This window comes from Vicugna pacos, chromosome 6, assembly GCF_048564905.1.
Source record: "Vicugna pacos chromosome 6, VicPac4, whole genome shotgun sequence".
Lineage (NCBI taxonomy): Eukaryota > Metazoa > Chordata > Mammalia > Artiodactyla > Camelidae > Vicugna > Vicugna pacos.
The window spans coordinates 73,109,011-73,125,791 of NC_132992.1; the positions used below are offsets into that span (position 1 = coordinate 73,109,011).

General features: G+C 52.4%; 1 protein-coding gene across 1 annotated transcript; it reads right to left on the reverse strand.

Moving 5' to 3' along the window:
• Positions 1 to 4,581: 4,581 nt before the first annotated feature.
• IRF2BPL (interferon regulatory factor 2 binding protein like) lies at positions 4,582 to 8,229 on the reverse strand. The gene has a single exon (XM_072963474.1). The coding sequence runs from the start codon at positions 7,747 to 7,749 to the stop codon at positions 5,410 to 5,412; it is 2,340 nt and encodes a 779-aa protein (XP_072819575.1). The 5' UTR covers positions 7,750 to 8,229; the 3' UTR covers positions 4,582 to 5,409.
• Between the last annotated feature and the right edge of the window lie 8,552 nt (positions 8,230 to 16,781).

Sequence of the window (16,781 nt, forward strand, 5' to 3'; positions counted from 1 at the left end):
GGCCTGAAGTGGGCGGAGACTTGGAGCCAACAGAGACCAGTTGGAAAGTTGGGACACTTCCCTTGAGTCTAGCCTGAAGTGGGGACCCACCAATTATGGGGCCTCAATACACGGAGGTAAGCGTTCCTGGATCATTCGTTATTGAAGTTTAGGGGTAGGTGGCAGCTTGAGGGAGACTTCAGAACAGCCTTGCTCCAGAATCCCTGATTGGAAATATCCCTTGGACAGTACCATGGTGCGTCCCCTGCACACCAGGCCTAGGAAATGCCCTCTCCTGGGGACAGCCTTGCTCACTGGCTCTGGCCAGGCTCACACTGAGTCTCTGGGAGATGGAGAGAAGGCAGAAGGACAGCTGCGAGCTCTGAGCCTGGGTTCCATGGGCCTTGTGGGTCAGCAGTCAGAGGCCCCCTGCGTCGAGCAACATAGCGGTCCCAGAGAGAGTCCAGGCCCTAGGCTGCCCTGGGCTTGAATAGAAAACCAAGGATGGCCTTGGGTATTAACCTCCCTGAGCTCAGCTGGCACATGTGTAAAACGGGAGTCATCATACTTTCTTCATAGGCTGGCCTGAAATACGCATTTCACCCAGCATGTCACACAGCCCCTGGCATGCCACCTATCTCCTGTAGTTCCCTCTTTAGCAATCGGGGAGAGATGGCCAGGCAGAGGTGGGTGACAGGGAGAGAGGAGAGAAGCCCCAAGCTTAGAGGAAGGTGAGGAGTCCTGGTCTCCCTACTGCTGACCTCTATGTCCCACTGGTTACTTACCTGATAGTCTTTAAACCTTCAAAAGTTTCCCATCAGCAAAGGGGGAGGTGGTGTGAGGGCCTACGCCTCACAGGTTAAGAAAGGACTCCACTAATTAAGTCTCACCTGATATTTACAGTCAGAAACCTAAAGACTTTCTGAACATCCCCTTCCTCAAAAGGTCTGGCTGCAAAAGAGACCAAGGGACAAATGCTTGTTCGCTGTCCTCCAAGAGCTGGTAAAAACACTGAGCCCCACCCCACCAGGTACTCACACTCCTTTTGCCCAGTTCATCATCACCATTTCCCATACAAAGCTCTAATTAAGCCAAATGTCCCTAAATTTTTTTTAAATGTCCATTAGAGTTGTTCCCTAAACTGAGATCTAGCCTGGGCTAGCCACTGTATGACTTTAGGCAAGTTCCTTCCTGCCTCTGTGCCTTGGGGCCCTCCTCTTTACTAGGTAGATGAACTAGACCTAGGTTGTAACCTCAAGTTCCTTGGATGGACTTTAGGTGTGCATGAACCCCTTTAAAAATGAGATAACTAACGGCTGCATCCCAGAGGGGAACTAGGTGGCTGAGGGGCCACTTGGAGAAAGGAGACCTTTGTATCTTTTCAATTTTGGGCCACAGGAATACATTGTCTACTCAAAAATAAATAGAATAAAATATATATTAAATAGGAAAGAAAATACATGTAAATCCATGTGTGTGGGGGCACCTGCACCTTCTGGGGAAGGATCCATAATTTTCATCAAATTTTTCTAAGGTATCTCTGACCCCAGAAAGGTTTAAAAAGCATTTCGCTAGATGCCCTTAAGGGTCATTCCCTGTTCCAATTTCCTTGATTTGACAAAGATAAGAGAAAACAAAAGTGAATGTCAGGACTCATTACATTAACAGCCTGGGTTGGATGCATGGGAAAATTCACCCTCAAATCTCACATTTAACAGCATAAGCATGCACGCCCACGTGAGCTGAGCAGGTTCAGATGTAAATGCTGGACTTGATGTGGTGAGCTGTCCTCACCAGTGGACCTTCCATTGAGCAGCCTTCAGCAATCAAAGTCAAAAAATGACCTCCATCAGCCTATTCTCTCAAAGCTGTTGAATTAAGTCCTCCTTGCCCCACCCCGGTGCCCACTCAAAGAAACATTCAGCTTACATTAGCTGCGCAAACAATGCATATAAATAAAGACAATATGGATTTTTAAATGTTGGCTCATTTGGCTCTGAGTGGGCAGGGAATGAGAAGGATGGGAAATGGAGGAGGTGGGGAGATCCAGGGTGAACTGGAGGTGGAGGAAGCCTAGAGACCTCCGTCTGTGTCTCTGAAACCCACAAAAATTCTCCTGTGCCGGAGAGGAAAATGCTTCCTGGGTGTGCAATGTGGAAAGCTTCAGGGAAGGGGGAATCTAGCTGAGGGATCAAAGCAAGAGCCGTTAAGGCAACAAGACTAGCAGCTGAATGGGTCAGAGCAAAGAGAAAGGTCACACGGTTCCAAAAAAAAGGAAGGGGGAGACGCCATTTAACAAATGGCCCCCGGCGATGGTAAACTTTAATTAAGTGCACCATTATAATTCACTTCCACCCCAACCCAGTCTCTCTATCCCCACACCCTCCCTCTCTCCCCCAGGTCTCATCAAGGCGGGCTTCCTTGGTGAAACCCTACTGGCCGCCTGTACTGGATGCTTCATTATTATAGCTATTGCCTCTCCTGCTAATAATGCACCCAGCAACAAGAAGGGGGAGCAAACTACAGTTCTCAGCTCTTAATGACAGGTCCCTTTCCTACCTACGTGCACTAAATCAACGGTCTCATAATCCTAAAAGTTCCTAAAAGTAATAACATAGCAATGAAGAGACAGCGGCAGGCCAGCAGAAGCGGATGTGCACGCAGAGGTGGGTAACAGGGCCAATTCTCACTCAGAGCCACCGGACTCACAGGGTTCATATCCGATCGTTCACCCACACATCCAAGTTGACAATCACAGCTCAATGCTGTGGCTGCACCCACCGCGCCCTCATTCAATACTGGTTAAATTACGCCAGTGACACTCTATCTCCTGTAATCTCAGGCTGCTGAGCTTTACCCATTTTAAGAGTGTGTGCATTGGGAGTGGGGGTTGGGAGCACCTCAGAGGATCTTCCAGGCGAAACATGCTTGGTTTTCATTAATGAGCTTATGAGAAAAGCCAACCCAGACCTTTAAGTGAAATGTGTGATTGGTAGCCAGGCGAGGATAGGTTTTAGAATTAACTCTTCCTACAGTCTGCTATGCATTATCACCCCCAAGTTAATTACCCCTGAGGATGAAAATAGGTTTCATGACTCATAAGCACCAATACAACACTTGGCAGCAGATGAAAATGCAAGGACACATTTGCAGGAAGCTGACACGCACATCTATTTATATGTGGGGAGATTCTTAAAGAGGTGAGACAGGCACCTCCCAGGCACCAGGATTAAGAGGCTGCAGCAGATCCATCAATTGCCATTTACCCACACCCCTAAGCACACACACACACACACACACACACACAGAGTCATGATTTCCACTACTTCAACGATGGTGGTGGCAAAGCAGGAACAGAAACTAAAAGGGTATTATTAACAGCAAGTCCGAACACCAACCCAACCTCCATACCAGTGTTTTGGGCTAACCGGTGATTTGTTTTTCCCCTAATGCGAGTGAGCCCGCACCCATACGCACCTCCCTACCCTCCCGCTCCCTCTTTGATGGGAATGTGGTGGATGGTGGGGGTCGCTAAGTCTCTTCCCATATGCGCTATTCCTCTGACCTGGTGGGGACCATTCTGGCCCAGCTTGCCCCAAAGGACCAGGAATGGGGCGTGGCCAGGAATGGATTTAGGATCTGGGGTTGTTTTGGTCCCTTCACCCCCTCCACACACATTTTTCTACTCCCCTTCCATTTGCCTCTAAGGAAAGTAAAAAGTTCTAATCAGGTTTATTTGCCTTCCCTTAGCTCTGAGAGGGCTCCAGTCTATTCTCAACCAAGGAGGTTCAGAGCCCTACAGGACATTCCAGTCCCATCCCCATCCCTCTGTACCTCACAAATGCTGCTAAAAAGATGAATAATTGCATTTCTTCACCGTTGGGAATGGGTTCCATTTGGTGTCATAAGCGATCTTTGCCCCAGGAACTGGGATTGTTTTTTTTTTTTCTCTGTTTCCCACTGTCTGCAACCAGCTAAGTGTCCTGCCTTTAGAAATTACCAAAAAGAGGGGAAAGAAAAAAATGTGTAATGAATGAAGTAAAATTGTTCTTCCAATGCATCTGCTGGAAGCTGCTGCGAACTCTCCAGGGCTGAGTACATGACTTGTTTCCCACTTCCCACGCCTCTCCTGTCGGCTCCCAGCTGTGGTATTTTTGCTTTAAATGTGCAGTAACAGTGATACCTGCCACATCTAGAAGGCAAAACACCCTAGTTTTTTCGTTTTCCCGGCCTCACTTGCACAAGTCACAACTGCACTGGTATCAGCATGTACTCATGGCCACAGGGCGAGGCACCAAAAAGCATTCCTGATAATGCCATTTGCAGCTAGGGCACGCATCTGGGGGGAAAACAGAGAGGCTGAAGAGTAAACAGAAATTGCTTAGTCAGCAACTGTCCCCGCCCCAAGAGGTGAATGTAAATAGCCTGGTACTGGGGGGGAGGGGCAGTCAGCCAGCACCAGGCCTTCTACAGATGCCATCTATGAGGGATTCCTAAGGCACCAGCGTTTGTGTTAACTGTTGGAAGCAGGGAGGGTGCCTCCCATGGTGGAGTTGTGTGGTCTTAGCCCTAGAAAAACACACTTGCTGACTCCAGGCAGAATTAATATCAATTGAATTTATTACAACTTACTAAGCTCCAAGGCACATTACAGTGTTCTGTTAACTACAGAAATGTATAAAGGACAAACAGAGCAGATTCTCCATGTCTAGCATTTCGCTCTACTGTTCAAAAGCATCCGTGCATCAATAAAGCAAAAACAAAACAACACGTGAAGATCCAACACATCCAGGTCAGTAGAAACAAACCAAAACATTTTCCCTCACAAACTTGCAACAAAAAACACCCCGCCCCCCCATACCCCCCCTTACCATTTTGCAAACGAAACAGAAAAACAGAACAGAACAGAACAGAACAAAATAAAGTGAAGACTTCAACACTTGGGGCTGTTTAGAAAGAAGCTCTCACCACTTTATAGCATCAATTTTTTTAGGCAGCAACACTGGCCTTGGCAAAACAAAACAAAACAAAAAGTCATTTTCTTTTGTGTTTTTCCTTTCAGTGAGTGCATAACATTTACAAAAATACACACCAGCAGCAGTCGTTGCTAAGGGCTATTAATTCTGTACCTAGGCAAACACTCTGCCACCAATAAATGCTAACGAATATGATGCAAATGACCCAACCAATATTATACTGCTTAACACAAACCAGTTTATCCTTCAAATGAAGAAGTTACATACCTTTGTTTCAAAATATAGAAACATACGACGAAAATAATGTCTATACATAAGACTAACTTTTTGCAGTTTGTTATATTCACAATTCTACATCTTGGGGGTGAGGGATAAGAGGGTCGATGTGGGTGGGGGAGGGGCCCTCTGGACGGGAGAGGAGCTGGTGGGGCAAAGGAGGTGGCTGTCTTCTGGTTCAAGGGTCTCTCTCCTTTTTCACTTTAACATCCCCAGCTAAGATCGTTGCGATTTCGCCCTGCATGAAGGCCCAAGGTACATTCGATCCAACTAGGGGACATTTCTCTCCGCTGGGGCAGTACACCTCGCCAGTGGCCCCCTGGGCCTTGATACTCTCTCTAGAGCAAGGGAAGCAGAATTTGTGGCTGGGGACGGATGGGCACTGAACGAAATGTGTGTCCTCCAAACGTTCGTGGCAAATGGTACAGCAGAGGGGCCCGCTGTTGGCCATAGGGGAATCCGGAATGTTTTGGGGGTGCACTTGGTCCATGCCTGGGTGGGTGCTAGGCGGTGGGGGCGCCACCTGTAAATTCAGGTCCCCATTCCGTGATGCCAACCGGCGCTGCCCGGGTACGGAGGCCGGCGACACTGGGCTGCTGCTGTTGCGCCGTGCGGACGCAGTGGTGGAGTGCACGGAACTGCCGTCCTTGGGCGAGTGCGCCGTGCCCAGAGTGTCTGCCACCGACATGAGTGCGGCCATGGGGGACGGACCATTTTGAGGGGCTGACTCGGGCGGGGTGGTCCGGTTGGAATGGGGTCCTAGGGGTGGGGGCGGCGGGGGCGGACCCCCAGCCGCATGCCCAGGCGCCGCAAAGCCCCCGGCCGACATGGTGAGCTTTAGTGCCTCGCTCTGGTTCGCCATCCACTGCTGCCTCTGCTGCTCCTCGCCCAGCTTCAGCGCGCCCTCGGCGGAGTCCGGGGGCTCGGGGGACGCCTTCCTCTTGCGCAGGCTTGCGGCTGCGCCCCGGCCCGAAGGGGCTGCTGGTGGCAGGGCTCCGGTCCCCGGGGGTGCGCTGGGGGCGCGGCTTAGACTCACCAGAGCTGTGGGCAGCATGGGGCAGCTGGCGTCCAGGTAGGGCTGAGGCAGCATGTCGGCGCCAGGCACGCCCTCCTTGAAGAAGCGCACGGCCTCGGGCAGCAGGTCTCCAAGTAGGCGCCAGTCCCCTGAGCCGTGCTTCTTCTCATACTCCAGATACTTGAAGCCAGAGGAGAGACCCCGGCCGAAGTCCTTCATACAGTCCTGGTACATCTGCTTGGCCACACCAGAAGCGCTGGAATACACGTTGCCCGACCCTGTGGGGTACTCAATGAACAGCTTCAACTCGTAGTCCATGCCGGGCTTGGAGACAGCGTCAAAAGCGAAGACGCGGCCCAGCAGCGAGTGGTCCTTCTTGAACCGCACCTCGTAGGGAGTGCAGCCCGCCAGCGTGAGCAGCGTGTCGCGGACCATCTTGGGCTTGTTGGCCCACTCCTCTGCGCGGTTGCGCAGGCTCTCGCTCAGCTCTGCCAGGGCCTCTGCATTACGCTGCTTCTCCTTCAGCTCGCGCTCCTGGTCGGTGCTGGACACGGAGCCGGGCCTTTTGCCGCCAGCACCCACGCCCACTTCGGCCACCGACGACGAGGTCGAAGATGACGCGGAGGACGACGCGGCCGATACGCCCGGGGTAGCCCCAAGACAAGCTGGGCCCCCGGGAGCCCCTGGGGGCGCAGGGGTCGGGGGCCCACGGCTGCTGAGGCCGTGGGGCGGCGGTGGGGGCAGCACGGCTGCGCTGGCAGGGCCGTTAAGCAGCGTCTGCGGTAGCAAGCTGGGGGGCACGGTGAGCTGGGGGCCTCCGCCACCCCCCGGGTTGGGCAGCCCAGTCACCAGCCCACCGTGTGTCCCACGCCGAGACGCCACCGACGCCGCCGAAGACGAGTTGGGGCTCTGGCGGTTCAGCTCCGGGGGTCCTTCCTCTGGTGTAGGCTTGGGGAAGCCGTTGGGCCCCCCCAGGCCGTTAGGCAGCCGCGCGGCGTGGCTGCCGCTTCCAAGGCTCACCGGCGGTGGCGGGTACTCGAAACGGCTGCGCTGTTCCACGGCGGCGGCGGCGGCGGCGGCGGCAGCGGCGGCTGCGCTCAGACCATAGCGCTCCAGGCCGGACGGGGCCGCCAGCACCGCAGGCTTGCTGGAACCATCGACGTGGTTGAGCTGTTGCTGCTGCTGCTGCTGCTGCTGTTGCTGCTGCTGCTGCGCAGCGGCTGCCGCTGCCGCTGCCGCCGCCTCCTTAGCCGACAGGGCCACCGTCTTGACCCCGACGGGCGGCGGCGGCCCGGGGGAGCGGCCGTCCTGAAAGCAGCCGTGCGCCCGCTTCAGCTGGCGAGCGGTCTCGATCACGAACTCGATGCGATCGGCGCCCTCGTAGTTGACGCAACCGCGGCATACGGGTTCCGAGAAGTCCCATATCATGGCCCATGGCATGCGGGGCAGGTCGCACAGGTAGCAAGATTGTCTCCGGGACGAGGACACCTGCGCCGCCGACATGATGCCGGCCCTGGGGAAGGTAGGCCCCCTCCCGGGCAGTCTCTGCGGCGCCTTCTTCTCCGGGAGGGCTGGCCGGCTGGGGAGGGAGTCCGGCTGCGGGGGAGGGGGGGGCGAGAAAGTTCTGCCCCAGGGGCTGGAGGGAGCGCGAGTCTCCACCGCCGGCGCAGCGCCTCTCCGCGGGGGCTCCACCGCCCGGGCGGCGGACGAGTTCAGCCTGCTTCTCGCCCCCACCTCCTACTGCGGCTGTCTCGTCGCGAGGGTAGCTCAGGCGCCTTCTTCCTGGTGTCGCGGACACGGGCTGGAAGTCCGGGCCCGGGGGGAGGGGGCGAGGGTGCCGGGTGCTGGCCGTTGGCTCTTGGCCCCCTCCCCGGAGTGGCTGGTGCGTGGAAGCTCGAGAGGGGCTGTCTCTTCCTCTTCCCCGGGGGCGGGGTGGGGGCCCTACGACCTGCGTCCTCTCCCCGCCAGGCTCCCTGGGGCGAAGGCTAGAGGGTTCAGTGCCACCCGGTGCCCGGGTCCAATCTTGCTGAAGTCGCTGCTTCCCCGGAAGGCTGGGGGAGGGGTTGGCAGCCGAGAGAGGAGCTTCTCCCCTCCGCAGCGTCTGCCGTTCCGCTGGCGGCGGCTGGGTTTGCACGGCCGGAGGGAGCCGCCGCGGCCACTGCTTCCAGTACGCACGAGAGCAGAGGAGAGGAGCGCACGCACGCAGGCTCCTGCCGCCCCCAGGCCTGGCCCGCGCCCGGGCCGCCGCGGCTGGCGGCGCTCACGTTGGCTGCAGGGCGCTCGCGCGGCGCCTCGACCCGGGTCGCATCCCTTCCCGCTCGCACTCGCCCGGAATGTGGGGTTGTGATTGTTACTCTACGTTCCGGAGGCGCGTCTCGGCGCTCCCGCTCGCGCTGCGGCTTGCGCTGTCCCGGGCTTGGCCGCGCGGGATGCCGCCCGGGCGGAGCGCTGACGTCACCACCATGCTCTGCACCAGTTGTCCCCCCCCTCCCCTTTACACTTCCTCTGTGGAGCCCACTTGTTGCTCGAGAAAGGCGCATGCGCGGCAGGGCGCCCAAATTCCTCCCAGTCGGCCCCTCCTCCGCGCCTCCGCCCTCCCCTCCCCCCTCGCCTTGTGTGTACAACAGCTGAGGCCCAGCGAGCTAATGCTGGAAGTCCAGGGCTGGGGGTGGAAATTAAACAGACGATGACCTTTCCTTTCCCCGCCCGGCTTTCCCAAGTAAAAACGCATTTACAAAACCACAAGCGTTGTTTCCGATCCCCGATCCCCACCCCACCCCACCCCGGGCAGTGAATTTAAATGTACTGTTTCAAGATTTTTTGCTGTAAAATTTCATATAGGGTTTTACCCATTACATCTGCAATCAAACCTACCCCCCCCCATGAATGTTACATTCATTGCAACCACTGATACGAAGCACCTGCAAAATTAGCTGTTTTCCAGTCTTCCAGAAACTGCCTTTTCGCTTTGTTTTTGTGTCCTGGTCTAGGAACCTGAGCTTCAACGACGGAGCTAAATGAATTCAGGGTGAGCTACCCCTCCCCCAAGCCTCACTCTAAAAATTTTGGCTGAATGTCTAAAGAAGCTACGAGCACCCGGAGGCCTTTAAGGAATACAGTCTACTGGCTGCGCACAGCTGCAGTTGGGGCAGGGAGGGGGAGGTGCTGGAGAGACCAAACAGGTGAGTGGTTTTTCCGGGTTTGATAAAAGATGAGGGCGGCATTTAATAATATTGATCTGTCTTTGTAAAGCACAGCCGCAGTGTTCAAAGTTCTTTCTCACGTGTTGTGATTTAATTCTTTAGTGCCCCAGAACGCTGAGCAAGTCCCTGATTTCTTTTTCCTTACAGGATCACTTATCGTCATTGTTTATTGGAGAACAGATACGTTGGTCATAGGGCTAGTTGGGGCACTTCAACTGATTCTTCTAAATATTGGGTCTGCTTTTTTTTTTTTTTTTTAACATGAAAAGATAATCCTGGGCAAGGCTAGAGGAGGGGAGGCAGTATGATGGAATTTCAGGTCCTGGAGTCTAGCGCACGTGGTTGGAATTTCCTCTCCATTACTTACTGCCTTTGTGACCTTGAACTAGCTACTTACCCTAACATAATCTCTGTTTTCCATCTGTAAAATGGGTTCAGAACTCCTAATTTATTGGGACTGTTTGAGATTTCATTGTTTCTTGTCGTAACAGGAGGCAACTCAGTGGGACTTGCTGTGGTTTACTTGCATCATCATTAAACCCTCAGTATTACCTACCAGGTAGATTCTATTATTAACTCCGTTTTACAAGCTCCAAAAATAAAGAGGTTAAATAACTTGCTCAAAGTCACTCAGTTGTCAGAGATGGAGCTAGGGTCTGAATCCAGTACATCTGCAGGTGGCTTTGACAAGCTTAGGTTCTTAGATGTAGCTTGGGGTGCTCAAATTTTCTATCAGCCCCCCATTTGTTACGTACAATCTCACATAAAGTGCTATGCAAGTACATCTTCATAACCAACTCTCATCTTCCCCTTCCAAACAGATTGTCCCACTAAATTCTTCCATTTACATAAATTGTGAATCTGCCACTGCCACAGAATGTAGCATAAATATACCATACAGTATGTAAAGCACAGTGTCGGGTTCATAGGAAACTGTCAGTAAGTGTTGGTGGTTATTAGTATTGCTATTAAAGCTGGTACTATTGCTGGTTAACATGTGGAAGTACTTTGTAAATTGCATTGAATGTAAGGATCCCTACTCTCATCACTATTGCTACTAATTTTAATAAAGTTCAGTTGAAGCAACAAGAAGTATTTATTTTTATTTTGAACCTGACCTTCAGAACCTGTTCCCCCATCCAGCTCTCCCCAGCACCCCAATTTCCTGCTTATTCTGGAGCCCTAAGTACAAAATTAGGGGAGTTTTTAAGGATGAGGAGAAAGGGGGAAGGAAGAGCCTTAGGGAGCCCCTCTTTTATCTCAAAGCGGTGAGATTTCTGTTTTTGCAAAACAGTGAGCTCACTGTGAATTCCCCAACAATAATAAACTTTCCCTGGCTGACTGGCTCCCGGCAGTGATTCCTCTGTAAAGAGCTGCTGGGAGCATTGCTTCACCCTCCCAGACTTCAACCCTCCCCACACTACAACTACCCTAGAGTGAGTCAAAACATAGGTCTAGGAAATGGAGTGACATCTCTACCAGCCTGGGGCTCAGGGCTCCTTAGCTTTGGCTTGGCTGGTTAACCCATTTCTTTATGTTAATATTCATTCAGCCTATCCCTTTATTAAACCAAAATACTGAAGAATAGCAACTTGGCCCCAACCCTCTAGCCAGGCTGCTAGAAAAAGCAAGTCAGATTCTGTGTCATAGTGTTATGTTTGGTATGCACACACATATGTCTCCATCTTCTTGTCTGTCTCTGTCTTCCCTGTTACTAAAGAAGATATATATATACACACATATATGCCGAGTGTCTTCAGACAGTTAGAAATAAACATGCATTTAAACAAACTTCCATTACAGTCTCATAATCCTTTAATTTAAAAGGCATAGCTCTCTTGACACCCTTCCTCCTCAAAGAATTACCATCACTTATGGTGATAAATTTCTTCTGAACTGCTTGTCTGGAGATGGCCCTCACTGGGGACATGTCATGGACTGTGAGAGGCAAGAACACCAATATTTTGGAGATAAATTTTCCTTGAAGGAGAATCCCTGTGACAATATTATCTACGCAATGGGCAGTAACTGAACAAGGTGTGGAAAGGGCTTCTTCAACCTAAGACACCAGAGAGGACAGAACTGGCTGTGGGGTCTGGGACACTGGCAAAGCCAGGGTCAATCTGGTGCAAGGGGGAAAGCCTGCAGTCTTCCCAAATTTCCTTCCAGCGGTTACTGTCTTTCCCCAGCTTGCCATCTTAGCTGGTATCCTCCCAGGACCCAGCTTTAAACTGGAGCAAAAGGTCAGCTTTCCACTTGGCCCTTCCGGAGGCTACAGCCCAGCGTTAGGGGTGAGAAGGTCGCAGCAGGTAGCAGGCGCATGCACTTCGAAGCTCCCTGCAGCTTCCCTCCGGTCCAACCCACCACTGCCTGGCCCCCGCCGGTTCGTGGCAGAGATAGGGCGCGGGGTGGGGGTGGGGGGCCTCTTCAGCCTGGCATGCTTGCAGCCAGCTGGCTAGGCCTTCGAGGAGGCCCGGGCTGAACCTCGCGTCACCCCGCTGCAACGCGCGGGCCAAGCTCTCCGGCAAGAGAAAGGCCTTTTTTGGTAACACTCAAGCCAGCAGCAAGCAGGACCCGGTTCTCTGGCTGCTAGAGCCGCCTTGAAGATGATGAAAACAAATGTCTGGGCTGGGCTGTCCTCTCCAAGGGCCCCCATCCCTGTGCTAGGAACTCCCCGGGGCTGTGGGGGTGGAGGAATCGAGTCAACACGGTGATTTACACATTTACTCCCGGGCGGGTTACTTGGCGGAAGTATTTGCCTTTTCCTAAAGGATTAATTCTGGTATTAAAAAAAAAAGTATTAATTTAGGCCAGGACATAGGGTTACGCAAGATCCACTCGATCGTGAAATCCCAGGAACAACGAGATTTGCTAAGAACCCCCGGGGAGGGGAGGCTGCGCCGCCGGTCAGGACCTGCCCAGCCCCGGGCGCGCGGGCAGCCAGGCGCTCCGTGCAAAATTGGATGGAAGGGAAAGGAGGACGTAGTGGTTGGTGCTGGCACAGCGGTCGCAGCGAGCGATCAGATCTCTGACTGCTTTCTTCCTGAAGGGGCGGGGAGCCGGGAAGGGAAGAAAGGGAGGGGGGAGTCGCGTCTGGTTCCTGCCTCCTCCCCGCTTCCTCTCCTTGCCAGCGTGCCAGGGCACGGGGGAGCCCAGCGCTGTCCTCAGCAAAAGCTCGTGTGTTTTTTCAGATCCAAAAATAAAGGAACCCTGGAATAAGCCTCCCAGGGAACAGGCCTAGAGGAAAAAAAGGGGAAGCGCCAGACAAGGGTGCTATTCACTGACCCGGTTGGGTTAAAACAAACACCCACACCACAAGAAGGTGGGTAGCAAGGGAAGGGGGGCGTGGAGGGGGAGAAAGGGCGGTGAGGCTGACGGGGGACCGTCAAGGTCACAGGTGTGCTTAACCTCGGACCCTCCCACCCCACCCCGCGTGACCCGGAGCTCAGCAGGGAGCCAGAGTGCCAGCGGCTTCCCACCGGCCGGCACCAGAGCTGGGGATTTCCACCGCCCGGCTTCGGAGACCCGTCGCCGCCGGCGCTTTCCTGCTGGGGCCGCCAGAAGGCGGGGCCTCTGAGCGGGAGCCCTCTCTGGGCCTCGCTGTCCCTCAGTCAAGTCTGGTGCAGATGGGCAGCCATCGCTGCTATCTCTGGTTGGGGTGAATGGGCCAGAATCACCATGTATTTTGTCTTGCCTTACTTAGCTGGGCGGTTCAACTCGAAACTCAGAAGAGAGGGAGGAAGGGAGGGCGCTTACCATTGAGTACATATTTACATTATGTTGCTCATCTTGGACTTGGCTGACCCTAAACAGATGTGACCTTGGGCATATTTCTTGAGCGTTGCTTTCTTAGTCTGTAAAATGGGAACAATTGCACTGCCTCATTGGTCTGTGTGGAAGATAACTATCATAATGCACTTAATAAAATGTAAGAGATTATAAACAATATGATGACCAACATTTGTCTAGAGCTCCCAAGTACGTTTCCAGACATTATCTCACCAATCCTCACACCAGCCCTGTGAGGTAGGTGTTACTTTCATCACCCTCCTATATCGGTGAGGAAAGCTGGTCCAGAGCCGGTCCAGAATTACTGGAAACCAGGTTCTCTGGATCTAAACCCAGCATTCCTTCTTCTATTCAACTGGTTGCTAGTGTTTTTTTTGGTGGGGGGTGTTCTAGCTGTCCCTAAGAAGCTGCAGGAAAGTAAAATGCCTCCCCTACAAGAATCTGCAGGTTAAGAATGCCACTACTGTCCCAGTAGATGCAAGATTATGCATAAATTAGCACCAGTTACTTTGGAGTTAAAGTCAATCACCATTCAGCTTTGAGCAAAATTGTGTAGCCATCCATTCTTCCCTGACACCCCCTGAGACCTTCTCGGGTTTTCTGTACCCTGGCCTTAGGCAGAGGTGATGGAGGAAAATCTGAAGTACTAAAACATACTGAAGTATTTAGGAACTTTACTGAGTTACCCTTACTGAGGATAGCTGTGTTTTAAATGTCCACACCTGAGAACCCCCAGGCTGAATGATGAAGGAAGAAAGCAGAGAAGGTGCGTTTTTACGGTGGAAGTATGTTTTCCAAAGTTTCCAAACCCACAAGTCATACCACACAAGTAACAACCTGTTGTTCTCACTGAATTCAGGTCATACTGTGTGTGCACCCACCCAATATATATCATCCTATACTTGGGCTGGGGGCCACTGGATAACTACGACAGGGCAGGCTGCCCCTCAAAGCACTTCTAGCCTAAGAGAGGCCTATGCTCTGACAATCCAACCTGGCCTAGGTATCACACTGGAGCTAGAAATCAAGGGAACAAGATGGCCCTCAAACCTGACTCATCTGGAGGTCTACCATCTAGATAACCTGAATTCCCTCTGGCCAGACCCAGAGAATGTAAGCCTGGTGTGTCCCTATGGGTGTGAAGCTATTCTCATCCCTTACATTTCATTTCAGAGTTGAAACTTGGCTGCCAGATGGCCTGGCGGGTTTCCATTCCCCAGCTCCTTAGCTTGTGCCCTTCCTTTTGCCATTCATTCAGTTATTCAACTATTTATGTAGAGAACACTTTCTCAGTCCCAGGGATCTAATGACTAACCAAGCCAGATAGGCTCCAGCCCAGAATCTAGAAGCTTCCATTTCCTCCAGGGTGTCCTAGTTTCCTGATGCAATAACCCCAAAGTTATCACAGTCAGTGTTTGTACAACACTCCCACCAGCCATGTGACTGACAGAGCAATCTGTTTATTCTCTCTGGGCCTCAGTTTCCTCACCTGTCAAGTGTTGATATTAAAACTTGTTTTCCCTACTTCGGGGACTTACAGTGAAAATCTGTCAGTATCCAGGAGTGTAGAAAGGCAAGTCATTGTCAGGAATCTCTTTTCCAGCGCTAAGCCTTTCTAGATAAAATAGCTGGGAAAAGCGTGGTCTGATCCACACTCTTCATCATGCGGTTAGAGGGCTTCCTCCTGGGTGGCCAGCCTAGCATCCCTGTTCTTCTAAGTAGTGACTGCCTCTGGATCTATGACCTAAAAGGAGACAATAGCAAGGGTAGGCTGTCAACTCATCTCTCCTAGACAGACAAGGACTTCCCATCCCCAAATCCTGGCTGATGTTGGAGCTCGCAGTGCTTGGATTTATTTGGGGCTTTTACTTTTTTTTGTTTTGGTCAATTTGGAATGAAAAGAGGCAATGACCTCTTCTTTAAAAAACAAAACTAGGCAGGAAGTGTGCTGGGCCTGAGTGGCAGGGACTAAGGGTGTAATTACAGGTTTTTTGTTCAGCATTTTCATGTGATTAAATCCAAAGGAAAGCAAGCCTGGCCGAGGCTGCTTGGATGCGGGGTAGACAAGAGAGGTGGGTGTGTGTGTGTTGGGATAGGGAGGAGAGGCAGGAGGTGAGAAAAGAATTTGCTTTTCAGGCTGAGAAGAAGTGGGTTTCTCGCTTTTATTAATATTTTTACATTCCTTTTCCAGAAGGTAGCCGATTATTCATCTTTTATTCGGTGCCACTGCACTCTCCTTGGTGACATTTCCCAGCCGTGCGCAGCCTTCTCGGCAGTGATTTCCCCTCAACCGTAGACTTCTCCCTCTCTCCACTTTCTCGTATCGCTGCTTTCTGCCTGGTTGCCCACACAATAAACCCACTTCAAAATCCACAGCCAGCGTTCTTGCCTACAGAGTTTCCATACCAGCGACCTCGGACGCCGCGAAATAGTCCCTCCTTTTGTTTTGAACATCTTCTGGCTTTCCCTGTTCCGCTCTACAATACTGCCTGCCGCCACAGCCCCACCCACCTTCCCCGCGGCTGCCTCGGTTTCCAAGCCAGCGGCCTCCGTGCGCACCAGCCGGAGGTCTGCAAAAGCCCAGAACGATCCAAAAGGGTCTGAAGCCTCTGGGCTCGCGGGCTTGTGTCCCCCTCCCCCCTCCCCGAGCCCTTCGTGTCCTGACGTTTCCTTGTGAACCTTGCGAACTGGCAGCAAGAATGGATCCACTGTCTGTGCACATTCTTAAGGCCAGGAAACCTGACCCACCCCAAAACCACGCGCTCCAAAGGAACGGAACTTGCATTTTCTGAGAAAGCGGGCTTGGGGAGCCCCCTCCTCTTCTCCAACCCCCCTCCTCCCTGCACAACGCCTGCAGACTGCCCCCCACCCTTACACCACCTTCACCTACTCTTCCCAAGAACAGACTGTTTATCAAAACGGGCAGCCAAGAAACCTACTCCTGTTTCTGGCCTCTGCCAGAGATTAATCACACTTGGGAAAGGCACAAAACTTGACTGTGTTGGGGCGGGGCGGAGAGGGGCGAATGGAATGGGTAGTTAAAAGGAAAGACCAATAATTTTGACATTTGACAAGCTGGCCAAATTGGTGCTACCTTTTCCCTCCTTTATTTTAGAAAGTCAGCGCAGGATTGAATTATATTCCATGCCCACTTCCTCTACCCTGACCCACATACTTCCCCTCCTTCTCTAAGTCTTCATGTTTGATGCTTTAATAGTACTGACTGGCTTGTAATTCTGATTAACATTCTCAGGGGTGTGTGTGTGTGTGTGTTAACATTCTCAGGGGTGTGTGTGTGTGTGTTAACATTCTCAGGGGTGTGTGTGTGTGTTAACATTCTCAGGGGTGTGTGTGTGTTAACATTCTCAGGGGTGTGTGTGTGTGTGTGTGTGTGTGTGTGTGTGTGTGTGTGTGTGTGTGTGTGTGTGTGTGTGTGTGTGTGTGTGTGTGTTAGGGGCTGGAAGGACACATTCACAAACCTGACCGCCTGACAAATCCCCCCTTTTCATCCTTCCCTTTGAAATGACATCAAGATGGACTGGG